This window comes from Marmota flaviventris, chromosome X (genome assembly GCF_047511675.1).
Source record: "Marmota flaviventris isolate mMarFla1 chromosome X, mMarFla1.hap1, whole genome shotgun sequence".
NCBI lineage: Eukaryota > Metazoa > Chordata > Mammalia > Rodentia > Sciuridae > Marmota > Marmota flaviventris.
In genome coordinates, this window is record NC_092518.1 from 37,368,913 (window position 1) to 37,395,114 (window position 26,202).

A 26,202-nucleotide genomic window follows, 5' to 3' on the forward strand; every position below is an offset into this window, starting at 1 on the left:
AGGTAGAGATATTCATGGTGGCAAGGCAGTTTTGTTCCATGATGCTATTTAGGGCTATTGATGGTGTGTTGTCCTTGACTGCATAGTTCAAGGTTTCTTGGAGCTGGTGCTGCTCCAAAAAAAGCTGGTCAGAGGAAGAGGAAGCAGAAAGTAACAGCTCTTTTCTTTAAGGGAATTATAAGATGGCCTTCTACCCCCATTTTATTGGTGAGTCTTTAGTAATATACTTTGAGGGGGAATGTGAAATGTAAGAATAGGATGGAGAACAATAAAAAGAAACTCCACATTTTGCAAGATAGAATATATTATTTTTTTAAAAATATTTATTTATTTATTTTTAGTTCTCGGCGGACACAACATCTTTGTTATATGTGGTGCTGAGGATTGAACCCAGGCTGCACACATGCCAGGCAAGCGCGCTACCGCTTGAGCCACATCCCCAGCCCTAGAATATATTATTAATGCAGATTAGCTCATGTATCATTGGTAGATGGGGAAATTATGTTTATGTGATGTGGAAGTCTTATTGCCTCACTCAGTTTTTTCCCCCTGGGTAATGGGAGTATAATTATAAATGTCAGTAGAGAAAGAAGAGTTTTCAGCTTGGCTGCTATACTTGCAGCAGGAGTCATTTAGTCTAGATCTTAAGAAAATTAAGGATGATCACCTTTGGGCTGCAGATGTACCTCAGTGGTAGAGTGCTTGCTGAATACTTGTGAGGCCCTAGGTTTGATTCCCACGACCACAAAAAAACAAAAGACAACAACAAATAGGGATAACTACCTTTATCCAGGACTCCCCCGACAGGGACTTCAATAGTTTTTAACGTTCTCAGCTATTTCCATTCTTTCAGGATCATCCAGCTCCACTTTAATTAAAGGATTGTTACCATTCTAACTTCATTTTTTTGTACATTTTTAATAACAACTGAGGCATGCCATTCTAATCTTCCTTCAGGCTTTTTCCAGGTACTAGTTATCATTTTGAAATTCTCTGGTTATGATGTTACATAAACCCTGTCATGTCTCATGTATATTCTTTGGGTAAATTATCTTGTGCTAGATAATTTTCATGGTGGTGTTTAGATACATTATATTCTAACTATTTTACATGTATAAATTATCTAATTGTTCATAATAACCCTGTATGAAATAGAGATACTGCTTTCTGTATTTTACAAAGATGAAGAAATTGAGATGAATTAGTTAACTTGTTTTATGAGTTTTAATAGCTAGTAAGTAAAAAGGCTGAGATTACAACCCAAGTCTAATGTCAACTACAATTTGATTTCATGATTGCTAGGACTACTATACACAGGTCTTGATAGCAGAAATTTTGCCGCAGTGCTGTAACTTTGGGCTTGATGTATATTATAAGATTTAGCTAATGTCTTTTGCTGTATTATTGGTACTAATAAAAACCCTTTAATTATCCAAAGAATAGTTCAGACTATATTAAGTGATTCAGTCTAAGTTGAATTAGCAAAGAATTAAATTCTTCAGTGATAACTTTATAGCAGGTTATTAGACTGTAAGGCATTGATTTAGTCAGTAGCAGACTTTTCCTAAATAATTTATATATGTCAGTTACTTTATTATAAAGATCAAAATACACCTTGGTTTCTATCTATCATTATAGACTCATATTCTGGTGGAGGAGATAATTAGTATATCTGTAATAAACATTGGTATTCATTTGTGAATAGCAGAAAACATACTTCTCTTTGGGTTTGGAATGCGCCAGCTAATCACTTGGAAAACAGAAAGGTGAGTGTTGTTAAAGGTGGATACAAATTTGCCAAATGGAGAAATGAGTGTAGGGAAAGATGACAGTGGCTTTTTCAGGCAAAGGAAGCAATCATAGTTACAGTCAGAGAAGTGTGTAAGAATATATTTTATTCATAGATCTGCATGTTATTTGTTGTGACTGATGTGGTATCTGTGAAACTAGGACAATTCAGCAAGAGTCAAAAAATGAAGACTTTTATAAATCAGGCTAGATTATAGGAACTCTTCAGAGAGAGAAGTTTAAAATTAAAAGTGTCATTTTATTTTTCTGGGGATTGAACCTAGGGGTACTTTACCACTGAGATATACCTCTAGTCCTATTTTTTATTTTGAGACAGGGTCTAAGTTTCTGGGAGTCTTGCTACTACAATGCTGAGGCTGGTCTCAAACTGAAGATCCTCCTGCATCAGCTTACCAAATTGCTCGGATTATAGGCATGTGCCTTCATGCCTGGCTTCCTTTTGAGGGTTTTGTTTTTGTTTTTTGTTTGTGTACCAGGGATTGAACCTAGGGGTCCTTTGCCACTGAGCCACATCTCTAGCCCTTTTTTTTTTTTATTTTGAGACAGGTCTCATTAAGTTGCTTGGGGTCTTGCTAAATTGCTGAGGCTGGTCTCAGTCTTGCAATCCTCCTGCTTTAGCCTTCTGAGTCACCACTGCACTCGGCATTGTTTGAGTTTTTGAAAGCTCATTGGCAGTCATGTTGAAGGCAGATTGGAAAGATTGGAAATGGAGGGAGAAGTTAGAGTTGGGGAGACGAGATAACTGTTGAAATAAAACAGAAGATAGAGTTGAAGTCCGAAATAATCTATAGAAAGACAGTAGGAATGGAGAGGGGGTAGATTGAAAGGTTTTTAGATTCTAAAATGAGCTTTGTGGATAGAATGAATGTGTTTCACTTATGGGGAGGAGGTGAGAGGAGAAAAGTAGGATTAATTTTTAGCTTGGTCTACAGTTGAGGTTGTGGTACCAGTAGAACATGTGTTTGAACAGTCTATTGTTCAATCTTGGTTTCCTTTTGTTTCAGGTATTCATAGGATGTGTAGCAAGTGGAAGAAACTCAAAGGCAGTTGAAAATTCTTGCCTGGAGCTTTTGGAATGTCCTTATTACCTTCATTGACCTTTTTGGTCCCCAAAATAGCCCCCCACCTACTTTTACTGGCTTTGTGGAATAAAGTTTAGAGCAGAGAAGCATTAATCAGGACATTTGATTTTTTTTCCAGTTTGTCATGAGTTAGTTTCTTTCTCCTCCTGAGGATTGAATCCAGGGCCTTGTACATACCAGGCAGATGACTCTACCACTGAGCCACATCTCCATCTTGATTTTATTTCTTAAAAATATCTGAGCATAATATCTTTGAAGTTGTCTTCAAAGATGACTATTGAACTAAGGGATGCCTGATGGTAGTTATAACCAGATAACACTCCCAAATTGTCAACATTATAACAATATGTTGTCATTTAGAACCTAGTTAGTTGTCCTAGACTACATTCGGTTTAGATCATATGTAATAAAAGTTTCAGAAACCTTAATATTACTTTTATTAACATTTTCTTCTTTTCATCCCGCCTTCCTTTCCTTTGGGAAACCATTGCCTTCTCATTAGTGCTACTTGGTCCTTCCTGCTCCTAGGGTAAAGGTTTAGACTGTTGTTTTCTCAACAACATATCACAGTCAATACAAAATAACTCCATGGGGGAAGGCAGTGTTCTGATCTTAAATGCATTGATTCTCTGTGTTCTGTAAAGCTTGTTTTCCTTTAAAATCATGGTATGTCCATGACTGTCCTGGCATTCCGCGCCCAGTCAGAAGCTTACACACAGGTTGATGCTTGTTACTCTGGGTGGAAATACACTTTTTTCCAACTTGGGTCTAGTAGTTGAGATCCCACAATCAATTGACAATACACAGATTAAGAGGAAAAAAAGAAAATTTATTTATTCTACACTTGAGAGTTGGTTTGGTGAGCAACTCTGAATACCTGGAAATAAATTTTCAGAATGTCACAGTTGAATGGGGAACAGAAGCTCCAAACCTTGGTTCTTATGTCCCAATGAGGCAAAATTTAAAGTCAAGTCAGATATGAAAAGCCAAGCAAGATGATTTTTAAAGTGAAAATAAGGCTCAAGCAAAGCATACTCTCAAGAGAAAGAGTGGATCATCTCTGAGCTGAGAATGACAGAGGAAACTTAATGCTACTTCCAAAGTTATTGCTGTTTTATGTTTGCCATGAGAATTGGGTTTCACCTTCTGCAGTCTTCACCAGACCAGTGTTTAACTCCACCTATGCATTGAGTGGGTTGGGGGGTTTGACCCTTGTTGGTCCTTTCCAGAACTGTCCTGGTGACCATATCATTCATCGGGGCTTCATCTACAAGTCATTCCTATGTTAATGTATGTGCTGGGGTCATTGACTAGGAAACTGTTTTAGTGTGCCTGTGCTACCAAAGAAATTTCCCTTCTAATATACATTGTGAAACCTGTGACCATAACTGACTTTACAATGATCCCAGTAGACCCTGTCAGGTGTTAGTCCCATTGATCTTTCTTTCTTGCCACATTTCTTTAAAAAATTTTTCTTTTTAAATTTTAGATGGATGCAATATTTTTTATTTTTATGTGGTGCTGAGGATCAAACTCGGTGCTTCACACATAGTAGGCAAGCACTCTACCATTGAGCTACAACCCCAGCCCCACTATATTTCTTAATTGCCTCCCTTTGTTATCACCCATTTATGCTCAAGTTTAGTACACCTGTTGTTTTTCCATAAGTTACTCAATTATTCATTAAAGGCAATTTAAGGAAACCCTGTGACCACTGCCTATATATATATATATATATATATATATATATATATATATATATATATAAAAACCTCTCCCATTACCATTTGTTACCATCAATAAACCTACGTTGATATCATTATTACCCAAATTCTATAGTTTATGTTAGAGTTCACTTTCGTTGCTGTTCCATTGATTTGGAAAAAATGTAAAATGATATCTATCTACCATTATAGTATTGTAGAGTATTTTTACTGCCCTAAAAATTCTCTGTGCTCTTCCTGTTTGTCCCTCCCTCCCCTAGTAATCAGATCTTTTTACTGCCTCCATACTTTCTACCTTTTCCAGTTGGACTTTTTGATAGTAATGGAATTTGATACTAATGAATTTCTGCTTTCCAGTGTTAAGGGGCAGTCTTTTTTCAATCTGGAACCTCCTTGGAAGGTGGGAAGGGCATCAGTCTAGAGAACTGCTTATTGTTCAGATGTTTTCAATTTAAAGTGATTTTTCATACCACTTTGGTATGCTATTAATTCCTTTAGCCTTCTGGTGACTATGACACAGTAACAGAAGAGAAAAGGCGACACAAGGAGAAAAAGAAAACACATCTTTTCTAGAAACTCCATGGTACAAATCTGCTTGTTCTCAATGGCAGGAATTGTGTTACATTACCAGGTTTATCTCACTGAAGGTGGCTGGGAAGAGGGGCTTGGTTATCCAACCAGCATGCCTTTCGTGAGATTTCAGAGACTTAAGAAGATTTTGTAGCGGTTGTCTAATATAAGATGGCCAAAGTTTTCTTTATTTCACCTTTTATTCTGTAAAGTTCACTGTTACTATGATTTAGCACTCTTTTTCCCAGTCACTTCTGGGATGTTCATGAAAATGGAAGCAGAACCTTCAATTACCTTTCCTTCAGTTTGGAAATAGCCTGAGGAAACTATGACAAACAGCAATGTCTATTTCCCATTTCTTACTGTTTTTAATACCTTTTTCCTATAGGGCTAGATAGAATAAAGCTCGCAGCCTTTTAACTTTGAATATTACAGTTTGCTTCCCTTTCTTGTCTGGGGTTGTACAGTTTGGAGCCCTAATTATGTAACCGAGCATTCAGAAGTTTATCTAAGAACTGTGTGGTTATCTAAGAGCTATATTAGGGATTAGTGGAAACACCACTGTGGATTTCAGTTTTGGCAAACTGCTAACCTAATGAACTACATCCTTTACTGCAATGGCTTTACTGTAGACACAGTATAAGAATCTTCACTAGAAACTGATAGTAATCTCATCAAGATAATTTCTTAACTTGCTGTGGTAATGGGTACTGTAATAACAGTCTAGGTCAGAGGTTGGCAAACCTCCTTTGTAGAGGGCTAGATAATAAATATTTTAGGTTTTATAAATCAGATGATTTCCAGTGAAATTTCTTACCTCAACTGTTGTAGCTGAAAATAACCATAGACAATATATTAATGATGGGTGTGGCCATGGACTGCCTGGTTTTGTTCTGTGTACCATAATTTACTGGTTTCTCTAGTGGGTATTCTTACCATAAGAATGTACTCTGAGGTATCAGTACAGCAATGCTTTCGTATCTGCAGTTTTGCTTTTCATAGTTTCACATGGCTGAGACCAACTACGGAGAATTACAGAAATAAACAATTGATAAGTTTTAAATTTCCTGCTGTTCTGATAGTATGTCTGAAGTCTTGCGCCATGCCACTCCATCCTGCTGGGGATGTGAATCATCTCTTTGTCCAATATATTTACATTGTATATGTTACCTGTTTGTTAGTCAATTATTAGTCCTCAGGGTTATCATATGTTAACTGTCTTGGTATCATAGTGCTTGTGTTCAGGTGACCCTTATTTTACTAAATAATTGCCCTACAATGCAAGAGTAGTGATGCAGGCAATTTGGATATACGAAAGAGGAATCATGAATTGCTTCCTATAAGTAAAATGATGTAAGTTCTCGATTTAATTAATAAGAGAAGAAAATTTTATGCCAAGATTGTTAAGAATGAATTCTCTATCTGAAATTGTGGAGAAGGAAAAAGAAATTCACACTAGTTTTGCTATCACACCTCAAACTGCAGAAATTTTGGTTACAGTATGTAAGTATGTGATAAGTGCTTAGTTAATATGGATATTAAATCTGTGGACAGAAGACATAGGAGACAATATGTTCTAATTGACGGCAACAGGTTGTCCTGGAAAGCATTGAGCCTATACAAAGATTTCAGCAAAGGATCCTCTGAAAAGTGTGACACTAAGCCATTTACTGCAAGTAAAGGATGGTTAAAATTGAGGAATTAAGTTTGGACTGCAAAATATAAAAATTCCCGAGAGTCTGTGTCTGTGATGAAAAGGCTGCTGCCACATATCTAGTGAAGTTGATTAAGGACACTGTTTAAGTCTTGATTTGTGACAAAATCTGGCCCTTCTAGAAAAAGATACCCAATAAACTTATATTCATAAAAATGTAAAGGAGGCACAAGGGCACGAAACATAGAAGGACAAATTAACTCTGGTATTCTGTGGCAACACTGCAGGTCATATGATAAAACTAGGTGTATGTAGTGAGCGAGGAACCCACATGATCTCAAGAAAAAAACAATATTATGAGAGAAAGGGTAAAAGCATGTACATTCATATAACTTTTACTACAGTTTGTTATAATTGTTGTATTTTTTAGTTATTGCTGCTAATTTCTTACTATGCTGAATTTATAAATTAAACTTTATGTCATTGGTATGTATGTATAGGAAAAAAATAGCATATATAGAGTTCAGTACTATCTGCAGTTTCTGGCATCTACTGGGGTCTTGGAACCTATCCCCCCATGGATTGGAGGCGGGGGACTCTACACATTTTATAAATTCAAATTTCATAAAACTGCTCCCCTAACTCTTCACAGTAAAGAGTGACTACATGAGATTCAAATTCATTTCCATATTAATTCCTTTACTCAGTTCATTCTTTTGTACAGACCCAATTGGAATACCATTAGCATTTTTGATGAGATAGTATGTTGACTTTTGGAGGGGATATATGTATTTTGGGGCATAGCAATTCATACTTCACTATTTCCAAATATTTTAAGGACCCTTGGCTGAGATGTTTCCATTTCTTTCCCAACCATGCTTGAGATGTAGTACCCAAGTACTATCCTAGCTTTTCTCCTAGTCTTGATTATACTTCATTAAGTTTGTAGCTTGGCATTTATTATTAGACCTTAACTTCAAAAATCTTTTGTCATTAGATTATAAATTCATTGAGAATAGCACCCTGCCCCTTTGTTCACTACCATAGGAGAGGAAAAATAACTATTTCCTATTACTCACTTTAGGTGCATTGTCTGGAGCCCCTGTAATAAAAAGACAAACAAGAGAAAAGTACACGCATTTATTTAATATGAATTTTATGTGACATGGGAGCCTTCACAAGGAAGATATGAAGAAACAGCTAAATCTGAGTGTGTTTATGCTAGGTTTGATGAAAGAATAAAAGTCTTCCTCTGTCCTAGGATAAAGGATATGAGCTGACTGGGAGAAACTTAGCAAGGCTTGTTAGTTCAGATTCTTCTCTGTGTCCCTTTATCTTGGGAGGTCGGTGGGGGGATAACTCAAAAATGGAGGTGAAATGACCTTCTTCAGAGAAGGGTAGCAGAAGGTCAGAAAATCCTTCCTACTTGAGCTATTTCTCAAATTTCTTCAGCTTAAATGTTTTGTATGCCAAGGTGCCATATTTTGGCATAATATGTTCTGAACTTTGTCATCACTATCTTCACAGTACCTTATAACTCGGCTGTAGCTCTAGGTGCTCAATAAATGTTTGGATACCTTTGTTTTTTGTTATTGAAAAATGGGATTCATCTCCTAGTTAATAGTAGATAAGGGCCAGGCCTTCTGCTTGTCTGGGTCACCCAAGGAGACTGAGCACACAACAAAATGATTGGATATAATAAATCTTTGACTTTCTGCTGTATTGAAGCACATTGTCCTACCTAGTAATAGGGATAGACACAGATGATTAGCACTTCTGTTGTTGTGGCATTTTTGTTTGATGAAGTAGAGATTAGTTATTAAATAACAATAACAATAAAACACGGTATTTAAAAGTGAGCTCTAGAGGCTGACCTAGGTTCAGTTTCTGTGTCTACTACTTAGTACCTTCTTAAGCAAGTTCCTTAGTCTGTGATCCTCAGTTTCTTCATTCTATAAACAAAGCCTTCTACTACCTCATAGGGTTATTAGAATCTTTAAAAATAGATATTACCATTTTACAGAAACCTAAGTACTTATTATTACACAATAATAATGTCATATACTTTTTGCTAAGACCAAATTAAGAGGTTGTAAAGATTACCCTGGTTTTAGGTAGAACAGCAAAGTTTCATGGGGAAGGTAACATTTAAATGGATTTTGAAAAATTGATAGAATTTATAGGGTGATAAGGATGGAGCAAGATTTCAGTTGAAGGATGAAGTATGAACAAATAAGAAAGTTGGGAGAATGTAGGATGTGTTATAAAAGTGGAACTACCCCTCAATAAACTCATATTTCCACTTTTCCTACTGGGTTGTTGTCTGTTGTTACACAAGCCTTGCTCCCTTCACCACTAACCTCCCTATCCATGTCCCTAAGAAGACAGTGGTCTTTCAAATCTCGACTTTCTGAATTAACTACTCCTGCGTCCTGAGTATCTATGCCTCCCCTCTCACTCCCTGGATTTCATGCTTCTTGAAAGTGGAATATTTTATTCATTTTGGCTTGTTCAACCCTGTGTATTGTCCCTGGCACTCAATAAATGCTTAAAATTATTTCAGTTGGTGAATTAGCAAATGAATGATCCTGATTAAAAACAATTTCAACTAAATTTTTAACAAATTTAGTATGAATTTTTGAAATGGATGTTGTCTGAGACCTTTGTGACTTCCCTGAATTTGTGAATACCTCTGTCACATAATGTTCTAATTCAGAAAGTTGGGGGTAATAAGAACTTAGGGAAATTGAATTTTCATTTAATTACATTTTGTGATATACTTCAATTTTAAGTGTTTCTAGGAAGTACTTACAATTCAAAGGAAATGCACAGTGTAATCCTAGAACACATTTTAGTATTAAAAAAAAGTCGTGTTGAAAACACTTATGTTTTGGACTTTTAAACATCTTTTTCTCAAGTCAGCAAAGTGACAGCAGTTGGGGGATAAATGCCCTAGTTCTAGCTATAATCAACTCCCTAATGCATCCTTTTATTGACTTCTTTCCTTCCTGTCTTAGTTCTTCATTCTTTTCAAAAAAGGTATTTTCTGGGGTAATTTCCCAAATAAACTGAAAGTTGTTGTTCTTTTTTTTTTCTTTCTTTCTTTCTTTTTTTTTTTTTTTGGTACCGGGGATTGAACTCAGGGGCACTCGACCACTGAGCCACATCCCCATCCCTATTTTGTATTTTATTTAGAGACAGGGTCTCACTGAATTGCTTAGGGTCTCGCTAAGTTGCTGAGGCTGGCTTTGAACTCGCCATCCTTCTCCCTCAGCCTCCTGAGCCACTGGGATTACAGGTATGCCACCGCGCACGGCTTAAACCAAAACTTCTAAAACCTTTGTCTCAGGGTCTACTTCTTGGGAAATATAACTGAAGACTATATAGCAAAAAACATTTTACTTTAATAATAGTTTAAAATTTTTAATCTTTTACTAATCAGAGAAATTTTTAATTTAAAATACAGAATATTAGAGAAATTTGTTCATATGAATCAGTGTGAAAGTTTCAGAGAAGATTTACTAAGACAGATTTGCTTAGTTATTGGTACAACATAAACTAGATATTCAAATGTTGGCCTTTCTTGAAGAAAGGGAGTAGGTAGGTAGTTCCTCTTTGGAGACCAGAGGTAAAATGAGTCAGGATAAATGTTGGCATCTTTCTGTTTCATACTGCAGAAGGAATCAGATGTGATTAAAACCCAGAATAACCCATGTTATTTTGGCATGTGATTTATCTTTCTCTCTTTTTTAGATGTTCTGATTTGTCTAGGTTTATATTATGTATTTCTTTTGAATTCTAAGTACTTTCCTAGCAATATTGAACGTAAAATTAAAAACAGTTCAAGAAGCAGAAAGAAACAGAGAAAGAATGCAGATGCAAACAAGAGAGAATAGGATAGCATAGTTTTAGCATTTTCTTATTCCTAAAGAAGAGTTTTTTATTTTAAATTTACTGATAGAATTATGCTGATAAGTTTGATTTAATAGAATGTATCTTTGTTGATTAAATTCTGTGCCATATGTTGACTCATCATTGTTATTTTGTTGTTTAAAAGTATATTGTAAATATATTGTAATGCATGATAGAGTTTTAAGAATCTAAAATATCTTGGATACTATATTTTATAGTAATTACATCATATGCATTAGATATAAATGGTTTTCCTAAAAGTCTCTTTTTCCCTTCCTTTATAGAATGCTGCCTTTTTATATGGTCTTGGTTTGGTCTACTTCCATTACAATGCATTTCAGTGGTAAGTTGACATAAAACTAATAACTCCAGTTGTTCCCAGTAAATAGTTTGTTTTAGTTTCTTTGGTTTGTTTTTGCTTGATTATGTGTGTATGAGTGTGTGTGTGTGTATGTGTATGTGTGTGTACACACACACATACACACACACACACTCATACATAGTCTGTACAAAATATTTTTATGTCAGTAACCCTACATTTTTCAGTAGTCTATTGAAATGATTAGATTTTTCCTTCAGATGTGTTGACTCGCCTTAGATTATTAGAATTGTGTATATAGAAGAATCTGATATGAGATTCTGGTCAAAGAAGGTTTAAATTAGGAAGCATTTTGAAATTTCTCACTCATTGTAGACTGGTAGTCCCAGGTTAGTTTGAACTAAAGAATGACTATGATCTCAAGATCTGTGGGTAAATGATCCATGATGACCAGTATTTTTATTGATACATGATGACCAGTAATTTTACCTTTTCTGACTCCTCCCTGCCATACAATGGCTACCACTTTACAATTTCTAATAACTATGTACCAGTTCATAAACTCTTAATTCTCTCTTCTATAAGAAAAATGGTAACATTTCAGAGTTGGAGATTAATTTTTATAGCAATGTGTAAGATTTTATAAAGTGTGGGGCTCTGTTACTATGGCCTTTGTCCCATTGTTATTTTTCTCTTTACCAGATAGCTCCTTTAATGGAAAGAATATAGAATTTGAGTTGAAAGATTGGCATTCTGGTTGTAACATTGCCACTTTGTTTGCTCTTGAGTCAAATAATTTCCCTAGATTTGTTTTCTCATTGGTTTACAAAAAGAAAACGACATTATAGTCATAGGTATTTTACAGAATTTTGATGCTCAGATGTAATAATATACGTCTTTTAAACTGCAAAGCCTTGCATAAACTTGTTTTAAAAATTTGAAGTGTATTTAACTTTGTCAGTGAGAGTTCAGAGGAAGGTGATTATGTGTTTGGCTGAAGGTTATAACTCTTTTATGTACCTGATATGTATCCTGAGTATTTGGTACAGAACTTCCACATATTCATTGGCAGTGATTTAATATGGTATCCTTAAAAATGAAACATTGGATGTGACTGGCTTTTTATAGTATGATTTTTTTCTTCCCTACTTGGGTCTTATCTTTTGGTCCTGTTGGCTTTTGATCATGTATGGAAACCACATTATTACAGAGCACTTATGTGTGTATATAGAGGATTATAATCCTTCAGAATATTGCTTTTTAGAAACCAGTAATTGAGATCTTCATAAAGAAGCTTTGAAATTTTTCTCTTGAATTATTTCTTGTTTTATAGCAGTCGTTAGTTGAACCTCCTAATATCATGTTCTGTGTTTCATATTTAAAACCAAGGATAAGTACTTGGTAACGTTTCTTGAAAATCTTGCTTATAGAATTCAAAGTTGTAACAGAGAAGTGGTCTTAGAGATAATTTAGTGGGTTTCTCCTTTTTGCATGTGGAGAAAGTAAGATGTGTATCAGATTCCCCAAGCATGCATGCATATATGTGTGTGTGTGTACGTACACACCAAGTGATTTTTTTTTGTACTGGGGTTTTAACTCAGGGGCACTCAACAGCTGAGCCACACCCTCAGCCCTGTTTTGTATTTTATTTAGAGACAAGGTCTCACTGAGTTGCTTAGTGCCTCTCTGTTGCTGAGGCTGGCTTTGAACCTGTGATCCTCATATCTCAGTTTCCTGAGCTGCTGGGATTACAGGTGTGCACCACTGTACCCATCCTCAAGTGATTATTTTCAATCAGTATTTGTAGTTGTTATCTTGGGGCACATCGATTGTCTTTTATGGTATGCCAGAAATAATTTCAATGGAAACCAAGGCAAGGAACAGTTGAGGAATGGCTATATATACCTCATACCAGCTCACCTAGTTTTTTTCCCCCACATACCAGTGGTAACTTGTGAGCTTCCCTCTATATTTAAGATAAGAACATAAAGATAGTGAGGAAGCTGTCATCAGTTCAAAGTTTGATTGCTTTAATAAGTATGTGTTCATGTTAAGTTAAGGGTCTTATAGCTGTGGAAAATTATTACCTCTTTTGATTCCTTACCTACATACAATTTCTGTATATTTAGGTTAACCTAAGAAATAAAATTGAGTAATAAAAGGATAAGCAATGTCTGCATTAATAAGTGCCCTCTGCTTTATTGATCTTGTCTTAGTCACCACCATTTTCTCATGTCTTGACTTTCAATGCTGTAGCTACTTCCTAAAATAATACATTTATTGTCTGAATTTACCCTATGTGTTTTCTCTCTTGCTGATTAAATGTTCGTTCACAAACTATACTTAACGTTTCTGCCTCAACTTGTTGTCTCTTGAACAGCTACAAAATGAGAAAGCATGGGGTAGTGCTTAGTGAAAGGTTTAGAGTAGTTTTAAGTGGTAGGAACTTACTTAGGTTAAAGCTAGTTTTGTGTTATATTTGTGAATGTCTGTTGGTTACTGGGGTTAGGAAATTTTAATCACACACCAGATTCTTTGGGGGTGTTGAACAGCGTTTCTAGACAAGAGAATGGCCTCTGCACGCGCCCCCCCCCCCCCCCCCCCCCGTCCCCCCATTGTCAGCACAGAGAATTTGCCTAGGATGGCTCAGTGTTGTATTTCTGATTCATGTATAATTTAAGCAAAATTTGGTATTTGGTTATGGTGTCTGTTGGCATTTAATAAGATTAAATATTTTATAATAATGTGTAACCAACATGTGAGTTTGGCTTGGTTAAACTCAATTTTAACTTGGTTAAAAGCAAATTTTGTTTTGTTTTGTTTTTTAAACTATAGTCTTGCTCTTAACTTGTTTGCTTCTTGTCAGATTATGCTACCCTTTTTTCTTTTAGAGTTGATTCTGTTGGTCAGCTTTTAGATTAGTTCAATTGTTTGGTCATTTTTTTCAGTTTCAGTTATAAGCCTCTTTTTGGAGGAGCCCATGTCATAAAGTAGTACATTACATCATCTGTTGCTTGATTAATCTGGGACCAAACATTAAAAAGGATTTCTAGAAGAAGAAAAACAGACATAGAGGCACATGGTAAAATATCTACAGCAAAGAGCTAGAAACGGGTCTTTATAAAGCTGTTCCTTTACATGTGCGTGCATATCAATCCCATGCCCTAAATTGCCACCTGAAAGGGTACCTTGAACTGAAGAAGTTGTCTTTGGCAAGAATTCTGTACCCTAGAGTGAGAGGAAGTGAAGTACAGAGAAAGGAAAGACTGATAGAAAAAGGTAGCTGAGGGGGGATAACAATCAAGTTTTTAAAAAAATAAAACTGAAGGAAACAAACTATTCTTCCCAGTACAGCCTATAGCCATACCCTAAATACATCTTCCTAAAAACCATTAACTAAGTTTGGCCTATAACCTTTTGTATTCTTTTGAATATCAGAATAGTCTGTGCTACAGGCATAGGATTATAGAAATTAGGTTTCCAAATCTAACTAACAGTTTGATAAGGAAATGTAGTGATAATTATTACGTTTTCATCAAGAATGATTAGGGGAAAGGAGTACAGATGAGTTCAAAAAAGAAATGTTAACACCTAACTAGTAAAGTTTCTTTACAATTCATTTCCCCACAACACTGCACTAATCATAGGTGTTCCCAAAGAGTGTAAGAATTTCCGTTCTCCTGTATGGTCAATACTTTAAGTGCAGTAGGGAAAAAGAATAGTGAATTTAGTGATGATCTTGAAGCTTTTTGGTAGAATGAAAGAGAATAGTGCATAATAAACCTTATGTAGTTGTGATACCATTGATCTTGAGGCTCATCTAGCACAGTGTCTGATAAAAAACACTCTAATGTATAGTTTTGAGCTATCATAATATAAACACACTCTTAGATTGAAAGTTTGGTTTTATTTCCATTAAAGTAAAACAGTTGATGTTAACATGTTGAGTTTATGGACACTTCTGTTTTGAAAAAACTAACAGATTTTTTTTTTTTTTTAAATTTGGCATTTTATTATAAAAACTAGCAGATTTAACTAAGCAGTTCTGATAAATTATGCTTACTAGTGACACAAAGATTGTCAGAATTCTGAAGGGTTTTGATTAATCAAACTTCAGAAAAACTGTATAAAAACATAAATCTTTCAGTAAGGGAGGGATTAAAATGAAGAGTGAATAGTGAGGGTAAAAGAGGCAGGAGAGGTAATACATTACCAAACATTCATGTCAGTAAACTTGTGCATCATCTTTCTAACCTAGACTCACATTTATAGTACTTTCTGGTTCAACCTCACCCTTCTAGCATAGTATTCCTCTAAATATATTCTTTGTACTAGTCACATTGTATTAACATTTCCTTAAAAACGTCCTCAAAGTAATTAGTAATTTTTTTAAAATTTATTTTTTGAACCACTGTGACTTTGTGGGTGCCATTTACTATTTGGTCTGCCTTGTCTTTTTATCTTCACTTTTTAAAATCTTACCTACTTGACTCTGATTATTTCACCAAATCTTTTTCATTGTGTCGTTTAAAAAGAATCTCTAAATTTCTGAATATATATGTGTGAAAATATATATGTGTTGTGTGTGTATTATTACTGATTTAGAGCTCGAATATTCTCTTTTTAATTAGTGTGAAATGTTGTACAATTAATTCATTTACCCTTTCATGTATCCCTGAGGGAAATCTCCAGGCTTAGCTTTATTAACCCCAGAGAACTTAAAGTTTATTATGCCTCTTTTCAAGGGTACTAAAACTATGCTAGGGATATTTAGTTAATGATAATAATATTTTTATTACAGTAAAAGGCTTTTAAAAACTGTGTTTTTATAGAAATTTTATTAAAAATAACCGTGTTAACATACATTCAGCACATGCATATGTTTTTTGGAAGTAGTACTGTTGAACTTGTAACTTTCTATCATTTTCTTCTTTAAATTGCTAACAATGGTAGATGTTAAATGAAAATAATCTAAACTGAAAAATCTATAGAAATAATTTTGTTGGTATAAATTTTTTTTCAAATTATAATTTACAATGCCAATGATAGTGTAGACAGCAATATGCACTTTTCATTGTAGTAGAGAATATGCTTAAAAATTATGAACCTTTCTGGCATTGTATCATAAAAGTATTTTATAGTTTTTGGTATCCATTTCTTATGTTCTAAAATTCTCTTGTCAGTCAAAAGTTCTGAAGTCAGCAGAAATTGTATTTGTTGGTGATTTAGTAATTTGTGCTGCAGAGACCAGGTTCTGACTACATTTATTTTGGTGAGATATGAATGCAGTCAATGACAACCAAAATTAGAACCTTACCTATGTTCTCTACCTCTTTCCATCTTCCCCTGTCCCACACATACTTGTTTTATTGTTTCCCCAGTTGAGAAAATCTGAAAAAATACACAGGAGAGAAAAATGGGCAAAAATTAAGAAAGAAAATGAACTTTAATTTATTTGCATAATGTATTTTGTATTAAATGAGGGGAACTGATCAGTTAAAAAGAATGTGAAGTTTCTTCTTCTCCAACAGGAAGTCCTATCAATTAACTGTAAAAGTGATGGAATCAGTTAATGTCTATTAACCTTAAACCTGTGGCTGTATTATTTAGAATACTAAAAATAAAAGAACACTGTGGATCCTAGGAATAGACTTAGACAAACTGGAGACAATACACCAGAAAATAAAATGGTTTGAAAATAAAATGGTTTGATTATAAAATAATAAAATAAATGGTAGAAAATAAAATGGTTTGATTATAGAAAACTTCTAGTTAACACTAAACAAAAAGTAGTTGATAACTGAGTTTGGGTGGTGAGTCTTGAAGGATTTAGAGGGAAGCTAAAAAATGAAAATATTCCAGATCAGCAGAATATAGAGAGAAGAAGCAGTGAAGCCATGGAGGCCTTTGTTAGAATGAAGAAATTCCTGAGGTAGCCAGTTCACAGATGAGGAGGAACAATGTTACAGCATAACAGGAAACAATGTTCAATAGGTTCACAGATCTTAAATGCATCATGGAGGTAGGATTATTATTAAGTTGTTAGGCAGTCACAAGAGCCACATATTCAAGGAAATAAATGCAGATTAGAACAGAGGGAGGAAGTCCTTAAAGAATTTATTTCTATAATTTAGTAATGAGATGCTAAAGATTGGGTCCAAGAAATATTGAATCTGAAGTGAATTTTGAAACAACAACAAAGAAAACTTGATGATTGGTGTGTATATTGGTTGTACCTTGTCCTGGGACTTTTAATAGACATTAAAGAAGAAACAGACCAGATGCAATGGCATACATAATCCCAGTGACTTGGGAGACTGAGGCAGGAGAATCCAAGTTTGAGGCCAGCCTTAGCAATTTAGCAAAGCCCTGTCTCAAAAATGGGGGTGGGGGTGGGGAAAGGACTAGGGATGTAGCTCAGTGGTAAAGCACCCTCTGGGTTTAATCCCTAGTATGAAAGAAAAAAAAAATAAACATAATAGATCCAGCCTAGTCTGTTTGTAGTACATGTTTTTGCTTATCGTAGTACCCTTCCACCCTAGTGTGTTAATGTACATAGAGAATATGTTAAAATAGACCAGTGTTTCTTTGTACCTGTGTGACATTTTGAACCAAATTATAGATATATTTGTGCTGAAGGCACCGATGGACTGAAGGTGTAAGATATCTACAAATATTGTGTTTAGGGAAAAGGCTGGAACAGAATATAAGGTAGAGTAGGAAATATTTCTTCTGAGGGGTTGCTACCGATGTTCTCTGTACCTTCTCCCTCCTTCCCTTCCTCCCTGTACACCCTTTTTTATACCCTCCCTCAACTTCTCTGTTTCTTTATTCCTTCTTCCCTTTTGCTGCCTTCCACTTTTCATTCTTTTTCTTTCAAGTCTGTGACTCAGGTCTGCCTAGGTTTTTATTGGCACATATGGACATTGTTTTGTTCTAAACCCATTCATTCCATCAGATAATTTTCTGACCCTTATCATAAGGTAAGATTATTAGGATATTATAAAGCATTATTTATGTTTTAATTACTACACAATATAATATGCCCAAAGAAAAGTGCATAAATCAGAAGTGTACCTCTTAACTTGTTATTTTAAGGTAGACATTCATATAACATAGACATTCATCACCTGGTTCAAGAAATAAAATATTACCATCAATCCAGAAGCTCCTAAAAGCTCATTTATTGCTGCAGGTGTTCTCTTTCTTTTTTGGGTGTGTGTATGTGTGCGCACATGGGCGTGCTGGAGATGGTGATAAGCATATATTCTATCACTGACCTATGTCCTCTTCCAGCCCCTCTTCCTAAACTTTTGATGTCACTCCCCATAAATGTGTGTTGTCTCCCCCCTTCCACACGTGTGGACACTGATTGAGAGAAATAGTAAGCCACCTTTGAATTAGAATGTTAATTTGCCCCAGTTCTTTCCTGTCAGTCCTTTGATCCCTCTCTACTGCCTCAAAGCCTGTGTATATCATATAATAAAACATGTACATATATACCCACTTAAAAAACCATCTAATAAATGGACACCAAAGGTCTTCTTCCAGAAGAAGTTTAAGTACTATCATAACCAGGTGGAAAGAAGTCTAATGCCAGACCTGTGCTCCATGTCCCTTTGCCTCTTGACTCTCCTGCCAATAAACTCAACCATTTAGAATTCTTGATTTTATAATGAACATGTATATAGCCACACATATTTCTGGAAATAAATAAGGTGTGAATTCACTAAAATAAACTTTCTAAAGACACATGAGGTTTTTTGGTGATGTGATATTTTGAATTTTTTATATAAAAGTCTAGTTTTTGTTTTGAAAGACTCTAAGATTCAAAATAGCCACCATTAAGGTTTTTAATAGTAGAGCTAATTGTTAAAAAAAAACTTTGCAAAGAATATATTAGCTTGTGTTTGTGATAAATTTTAAATTATGTAGAGGTATTTAAAATGACATCTAACATACTGTTACATCTGGTATTATACTTTTAAAATTCAAAGTAGACAGGTGATTAGGTAATGTCAAGTTAAGCAACATAAAATGTATTTGGTGAAAATCCCCCTCCCCCATTTATTCTATTGGTAATCAAAATCTTCATGAAAGATAACAGTGTTAATTTAATGCAGATATAGAGCTAGGACAGCAGACTGAAATAAAGAGCCCAGAAACAGATCCACATGAATATGAACATTTAATTTAAAATAAAGTAACACTGTAGAACTTTTTATTGAGGATGATGTTTACTATAAATGGTATAGGACTGTTGGACATTAGTATAGAAAACATGAAAACTGATGCCCACCTCACAGAATATAAAAGATAAGATACAGATAGATTATAGACCTAAATAAGAAAGACAAAAATATAAAGTTTTGAAAACTCTTATTTTTATGGAGTAGACAAGAAACAGAATTAATCTCTCAACTCGAAAACAAAATATTCTTATCTGCCTTATCTTCTTCTCCTCTAAGAAATGCCAGAAGCAATGAAATCAATTCACATTGTGAATTTTACTAAACTATGAAAAAGTGTTTGAATAAATTAGAGTAAATTTATTTTCCTTTCCTCCTTTGATATGCCTTTAAGGCCCAAATCCCCCTTTTAGTTTTTTTTTCCCCTTATGATTTATTCACATCATTTTTATAAAACTGACATTTCCTTTAAAACAGTATTGCATAAAACAGAAATTTTACTGTACTACCAAGCTAAAATTAATGCACGTGTTAAAAAGTTAAGCTATCTTATGTCTATATTCTTTCAGGGCAATTAAAGCATTTCAGGAGGTGCTTTATGTTGATCCCAGCTTTTGTCGAGCCAAGGAAATTCATTTACGACTTGGGCTTATGTTCAAAGTGAACACAGACTATGAGTCTAGTTTAAAGGTAGGTTGTTGGGTTTTTTTTTTTTCCAAGATACAATGTCTCATTTCTGTTTTTTTTGTTTTTTGTTTGTTGTTGTTGTTGTTTGTTTGTCGTTAAATATTAGAACATTGAGAAATGTTGGAATTTTTATTGGCACTTTAAAAGAAAATTTGAAAATTTAGGTGATGGAACTATTTATCATCTGTGAACCAGAAGATATATAATGTTGGGTTTCAGGATACAAAGTAGTTATAATGCTAAGGTTTTCATGGTAACTAATTATATTGTTAAACCTGCATTTTGTTTCTAAGTTTTGACTAAGGTCTATAATCAGAAAAGGGTGATGCACATCTGAGTACCCTCTTAAGTGATTTGCCCCTGTAGAAGTCAAAAGCAGCTACTTATGATTCTGTATCTGTGACCCAATCATTAACCATTCTTTGCATGATCTTAATAAAAATATGTCCAACTTTCCAGCAGGGCATGTTTTATGCCTGAATTGTAATACGGAATATTCTCAAGGCCTGTGAACTGCTGGTTTGTAAGCATAAAGATTGTTGGGAAAAGATAATATGTTGTTGATTAAGTATCTTACTTCCTACCTGTGGAAGTTTGATATTTCTCCAATTTTTCTTTCTTCATTGAGTTTCCTGTGCTCATTGCATGCTGTCTTGATTCTAAAGGTATGTGTGTGTGGGCAGGGTAAAGCAGGAAGAATAACTTTACAGTGGGTTATAATTTAAAGTAAGAAGGAGCTACTGAAGTTTTTTTTTTTTTTTTTTTAACTACTTAAGATTGCCTAATTGTTTCGATTTTTAGTGTAGAACATTATATATATATATATATTTTACCATTTATGAGTTTTTAAAAAACAATGCTGATGGTAGGAAAAGAGAGAGACACACAACCCAAAGTAGTAAGACAAGTAAATTGTGAAAAATGTAGATCACATTGTTTGAAGGTAAGTGCAGTTGAGAAATAGGTCCTAGGCTAACTGTAAACGGTATGGGAGAGTAAGGGCTGCCTGGAAATTAGCAATTTTCCTCATGCTTAGAGCAGCTAACTGTGGGATGTCTAGTGGATTTGAAATGAAAAATAAATTCAGATATGCTGCCTTGGATATTTTAACATCTCCTTTACAATTTCCATTAGCTATCAAGAACTCTTAACATGTCTTATGTTACAAAATAAACTTATTTGAGCAATTCTAGTATTGTCACAACATGCCTATTATGTTGCAAAAGGTTATTTGGTAGCAGTTTGGTAAATGTTGCTCAGGAAATATATTTGGGGAGGGGGCAATTAATCAGATGTGGCCTGAATTATAGAATTTGACTACCTCTGAATACCAGTACAGTGGTATCTTAAATAATTTTATGGATGCAAATCTGTTTTCACCAAGGTGGCAATATTTAAAATCCCTTTAATCAGGGGAAATAGTACTCCATAACTAATTGAAAATGTCCTTGCTTCACTTATGCTGAACCAAAACATTTCTATATGCCACTTTTATTTATTCAAGAATAAGTGAAACCGGGGCTGGGGTTATAGCTCAGTGGCAGAGCACTTGCCTCACACTTGTGAGGTACTGGGTTTGATCCTCAGCACCACATAAAAAAATAAATAAATAAAGATTGTTTCAATCTTTAAAAAAAGTCTCAAAAAAAAAAAAAAAAGAAAAAGTTAAACTCTGACAAACATTTAAGTCATGGTGATCTTAGCATTTATTAAAAAAAAAACTTGGTAGCTTTCTTATGACTATTTCATTTGTATGAACATAGAAAAGAATTGTAAGAATCCTGATATTTCTCTTCCTTATAGTATGAAGGTTTCATTTAATGTTTTTTTAATCTCATCATGACATAGGCTCCCCCCGCCCTGGCATTGGCTTTTTAAGCCTCCTTTGTCCAGCATTCCTTGTTTATTTTAAGGAGAATTTGGGGCATCAATGTTTTTAGTTGGGGAGAAGGTATTTTGGTTTATGACTATAAGTACTTAGTCATGTGTGAGGGGGAGGTAGGAATTAGAAGGAATGATAGGCCTATTTCCCCTTAGATTGCTTCCAAATTTCCTGACTAGTACTTTTCTTTCATCTGGATAAATGTGGAACTTCTGTTGACCTTTCCACCATGTTAAGCTGTTTCCTAGTGCAGTGTGTTGGTATAGGTGCTTCTTAGGCTACAACCTCAGGAACTCCAACACAAGCTGGCTAAAATGACAAAAAATAGTAGCTTCAGGATTGGTTGATTCATCTGATCTAAGATTTCATCAGGTATTCATTTTCTTTTCAGTTCTGTATTGACTTATTCAGATAACTGGTTGCTTTCTTTGATAATGTAACATAATAATACTGTCTACCTCACAAGAGGTAAGATGGTTGCCATATGCAACCAAAGTGTAATGTTTCCTTTTTCATGTCTTATATAGAAAGACATCATAGAATAGTGGCTTATGTGCTTATCATAGTGCTTAATAAATGGTAATGATCATCATTTCATGGAAGAAAAAGATCCTGGCTTCCTGTTGATCTCTTCAAAAATATTTCCCCTTGTATCTCATTGGCTAAAAATAGGGCACCTGGCCATTTCTAATTGATTTCCTTTTCAAAGGAGATGCAATTACGCTTTGATCAGGTGTGACCAGTGTTTGAGCAGGGTTCAAATGTTCAATATGAAATATACTGTTTGTATTTAATGGAGGAGTGAAAGTTAAGTAAAAAGGATATTTCATTGTGGGGGAGTGATGTGAACAATCTGTTCCTTATGGATCAGGTCATCTCTTATTTCGTTTCCCTCTGCCTGAAGAGGGATGTAACATATAAAATACTTCTTAGATGGTAACATATTTAAATAAAATAAAATTTATTTTCATAATAACTTTATTCTTTTTACCCACATAAGAAATGTATCCCAGGGTGTCCTGTTTTCTTTTTTTAATTGGTTGTTCAAAACATTACAAAGCTCATGATATATCATCTTTCATACATTTGACTCAATTGGGTTATGAACTCCCATTTTTACCCCAAATACAAATTGCAGAATCACATCGGTTACACACTCACATTTTTACATAATGGCATATTAGTGACTGTTGTATTCTGCTACCTTTCCTTTCCCCTACTATCCCCCCTCCCCTCCCCTCCCATCATCCCTCTCTACCTCATCTGCTGTTGTTCAATTCTCTCCCTTGTCCCCCCCCCCCCTTCCCCTCACATCTTCTTCTATGAAATTTTGTGTAACATTGAGGGTCTCCTACCATTTCCATATGCTTTCCTTTCTCTCCCCCCACTCATCTTTGTTTAATGTTAATCTTTTCCTCATGCTCTTCCTCCCTGTTCTGTTCTTAGTTGCTCTCTTTATATCAAAGAAGACATTTGGCATTTGTTTTTTAAGGATTGGCTAGCTTCGCTTAGCATAATCTGCTCTAATGCCATCCATTTCCCTGCACATTCTATGATTTTGTCATTTTTTATTGCTGCGTAGTACTCCATTGTGTATAGAGGCCACATTTTTTTTTATCCATTCATCTATTGAAGGGCATCTAGGTTGGTTCCACAGTCTAGCTATTGTGAATTGTGCCGCTATGATCATTGATGTGGCAGTATCCCTATAGTACGCTCTTTTAAGATCCTCAGGGAATAGTCCGAGAAGGGCGATAGCTGGGTCAAATGGTGGATCCATTCCCAGCTTTCCCAGGTATCTCCATACTGCTTTCCAGATTGCCTTACCAATTTGCAGTCCCACCAGCAGTGTACAAGTGTACCCTTTTCCCCACATCCTCGCCAACACTTATTGTTGTTTGACTTCATAATGGCTGCCAATCTTACTGGAGTGAGATGGTATCTTAGGGTGGTTTTGATTTGCATTTCTCTGACTGCTAGAGATGGTGAGCATTTTTTCATGTACTTGTTGATTGATTGTATGTCCTCCTCTGAGAAGTGTCTGTTCAGGTCCTTGGCCCATTTGTTGATTGGGTTGCTTGTTCTCTTATTGTCTAATTTTTTGAGTTCTTTGTATACTCTGGATATTAGGGCTCTGTCTGAAGTGTGAGGAGTAAAGATTTGTTCCCAGGATGTAGGGTCTCTATTTACCTCTCTTATTGTTTCTTTTGCTGAGAAAAAACTTTTTAGTTTGAGTAAGTCCCATTTGTTGATTCTAGTTATTAACTCTTGTGCTATGGGCATCCTATTAAGGAATTTGGAGCCCGACCCCACAGTATGTAGATCGGAGCCAACTTTTTCTTCTATCAGGTGCAGAGTCTCTGATTTGATATCAAGCTCTTTGATCCATTTTGACTTAACTTTTGTGCATGGTGAGAGAAAGGGATTCAGTTTCATTTTGTTGCATATGGATTTCCAGTTTTCCCAGCACCATTTGTTGAAGATGCTATCCTTCCTCCATTGCATGCTTTTAGCCCCTTTATCAAATATAAGAAAGTTGTAATTTTGTGGATTGGTCTCTGTGTCCTCTATTCTGTACCATTGGTCCACCTGCCTGTTTTGGTACCAGTACCATGCTGGTTTTGTTACTATTGCTCTGTAGTATAATTTGAAATCTGGTATCGCGATACCGCCTGATTCACACTTCCTGCTTAGAATTGCTTTTGCTATTCTGGGTCTTTTATTTCTCCAAGAAATGCCGTTGGGATTTTGATTGGCATTGCAATAAACCTATAGAGAACTTTGGGTAATATCACCATTTTGATGATGTTAGTTCTTCCTATCCATGAACAGGGTATATTTTTCCATCTTCTAAGGTCTTCTTCTATTTCTCTCTTTAGGGTTCTGTACTTTTCATTGTATAAATCTTTCACCTCTTTTGTTAGGTTGATTCCCAAGTATTTTATTTTTTTTTTGAGGATATTGTGAATGGGGTGGTTGTCCTCATTTCCATTTCAGAAGATTTGTCGCTGATATACAGGAATGCCTTTGAGTTATGTGTGTTGATTTTATATCCTGCCACTTTGCTGAATTCATTTATTAGTTCTAGTAGTTTCTTTGTAGACCCTTTTGGGTCTGCTAGGTTTAGAATCATGTCATATGCAAATAGTGATAATTTAAGTTCTTCTTTTCCTATTTTTATGCCTTTAATTTCTTTTGTCTGTCTAATTGCTCTGGCTAGTATTTCAAGAACTAAATTGAATAGAAGTGGTGATAGAGGGCATCCCTGTCTTGTTCCAGATTTTAGAGGGAATGCCTTCAGTTTTTCTCCATTTAGGATGATGCTAGCCTGAGGTTTAGCATATATAGCTTTTACAATGTTGAGGTAAGTTCCTGTTATCCCTAGTTTTTCTAGTGTTTTGAACATAAAGGGATGCTGTAGTTTGTCAAATGCTTTTTCTGCATCTATCCAGATGATCATATGGTTCTTGTCTTTAAGTCTATTGATGTGGTGAATAGTATTTATTGATTTCCGTATATTGAACCAGCCTTGCATCCCAGGGATGAATCCTACTTGATCATGGTGCACAATTTTTTTGATATGCTTTTGTATTCGATTCGCCAGGATTTTATTGAGAATTTTTGCATCCAAGTTCATTAGAGATATTGGTCTGTAGTTTTCTTCCTTTAAAGTGTCTTTGTCTGGTTTCGGGATCAGGGTGATGTTGGCCTCATAGAATGAATTTGGAAGAGCTCCTTCTTTTTCTATTTCTTGAAATAGCTTGAAAAGTATTGGTATTAATTCTTCTTTGAAGGTTTTGTAAAACTCCGCTGTATACCCATCCAGTCCAGGGCTTTTTTTGGTTGGTAGTCTTTTGATGGCTTCTTCAATTTCTTCCTTTGTTATTGGTCTGTTTAAATTGTGTGTGTCTTCCTGACTCAATCTGGGCAGATCGTATGACTTAAGAAATTTATCAATATCTTCAATTTTATTGGAATATAGGGTTTCAAAATACTTTCTAATTATCTTCTGTATTTCTGTAGTGTCTGTTGTGATATTGCCTTTTTCATCCCGTATGTTAGTAATTTGAGTTCTCTCTCTTCTTCTCTTCGTTAGCATGGCTAAGGGCCTGTCGATCTTATTTATTTTTTCAAAGAACCAACTTTTAGTTTTTTCAATGTTTTTTTTTTGTTTCAATTTCGTTGATTTCTGCTCTAATTTTAATTATTTCTTGTCTTCTACTACATTTGCTGTTATTTTGCTCTTCCTTTTCTAGGTTTTTGAGGTGTAGTGTGAGTTCATTTATTTGTTGTTTTTTTGTTTTTTTGAGGAAAGAACTCCAAGAAATGAATTTCCCTCTTAAAACTGCTTTCATTGTGTCCCATAGATTCCGG

General features: G+C 35.0%; 1 protein-coding gene across 8 annotated transcripts in view; it reads left to right on the top strand.

The window, feature by feature from the left end:
* The window catches only part of Kdm6a (lysine demethylase 6A), a 223,155-nt gene that overhangs the window by 114,601 nt on the left and 82,352 nt on the right, over positions 1–26,202 (top strand). For all 8 annotated transcript variants that reach the window (XM_027927328.2, XM_071606603.1, XM_027927323.3 and 5 more), the window contains exons 5-6: positions 11,036–11,094; positions 19,829–19,949. In XM_027927328.2, coding sequence (XP_027783129.1) covers positions 11,036–11,094; positions 19,829–19,949 — 180 coding nt within the window. The remainder of the gene's footprint in view (positions 1–11,035; positions 11,095–19,828; positions 19,950–26,202) is intronic.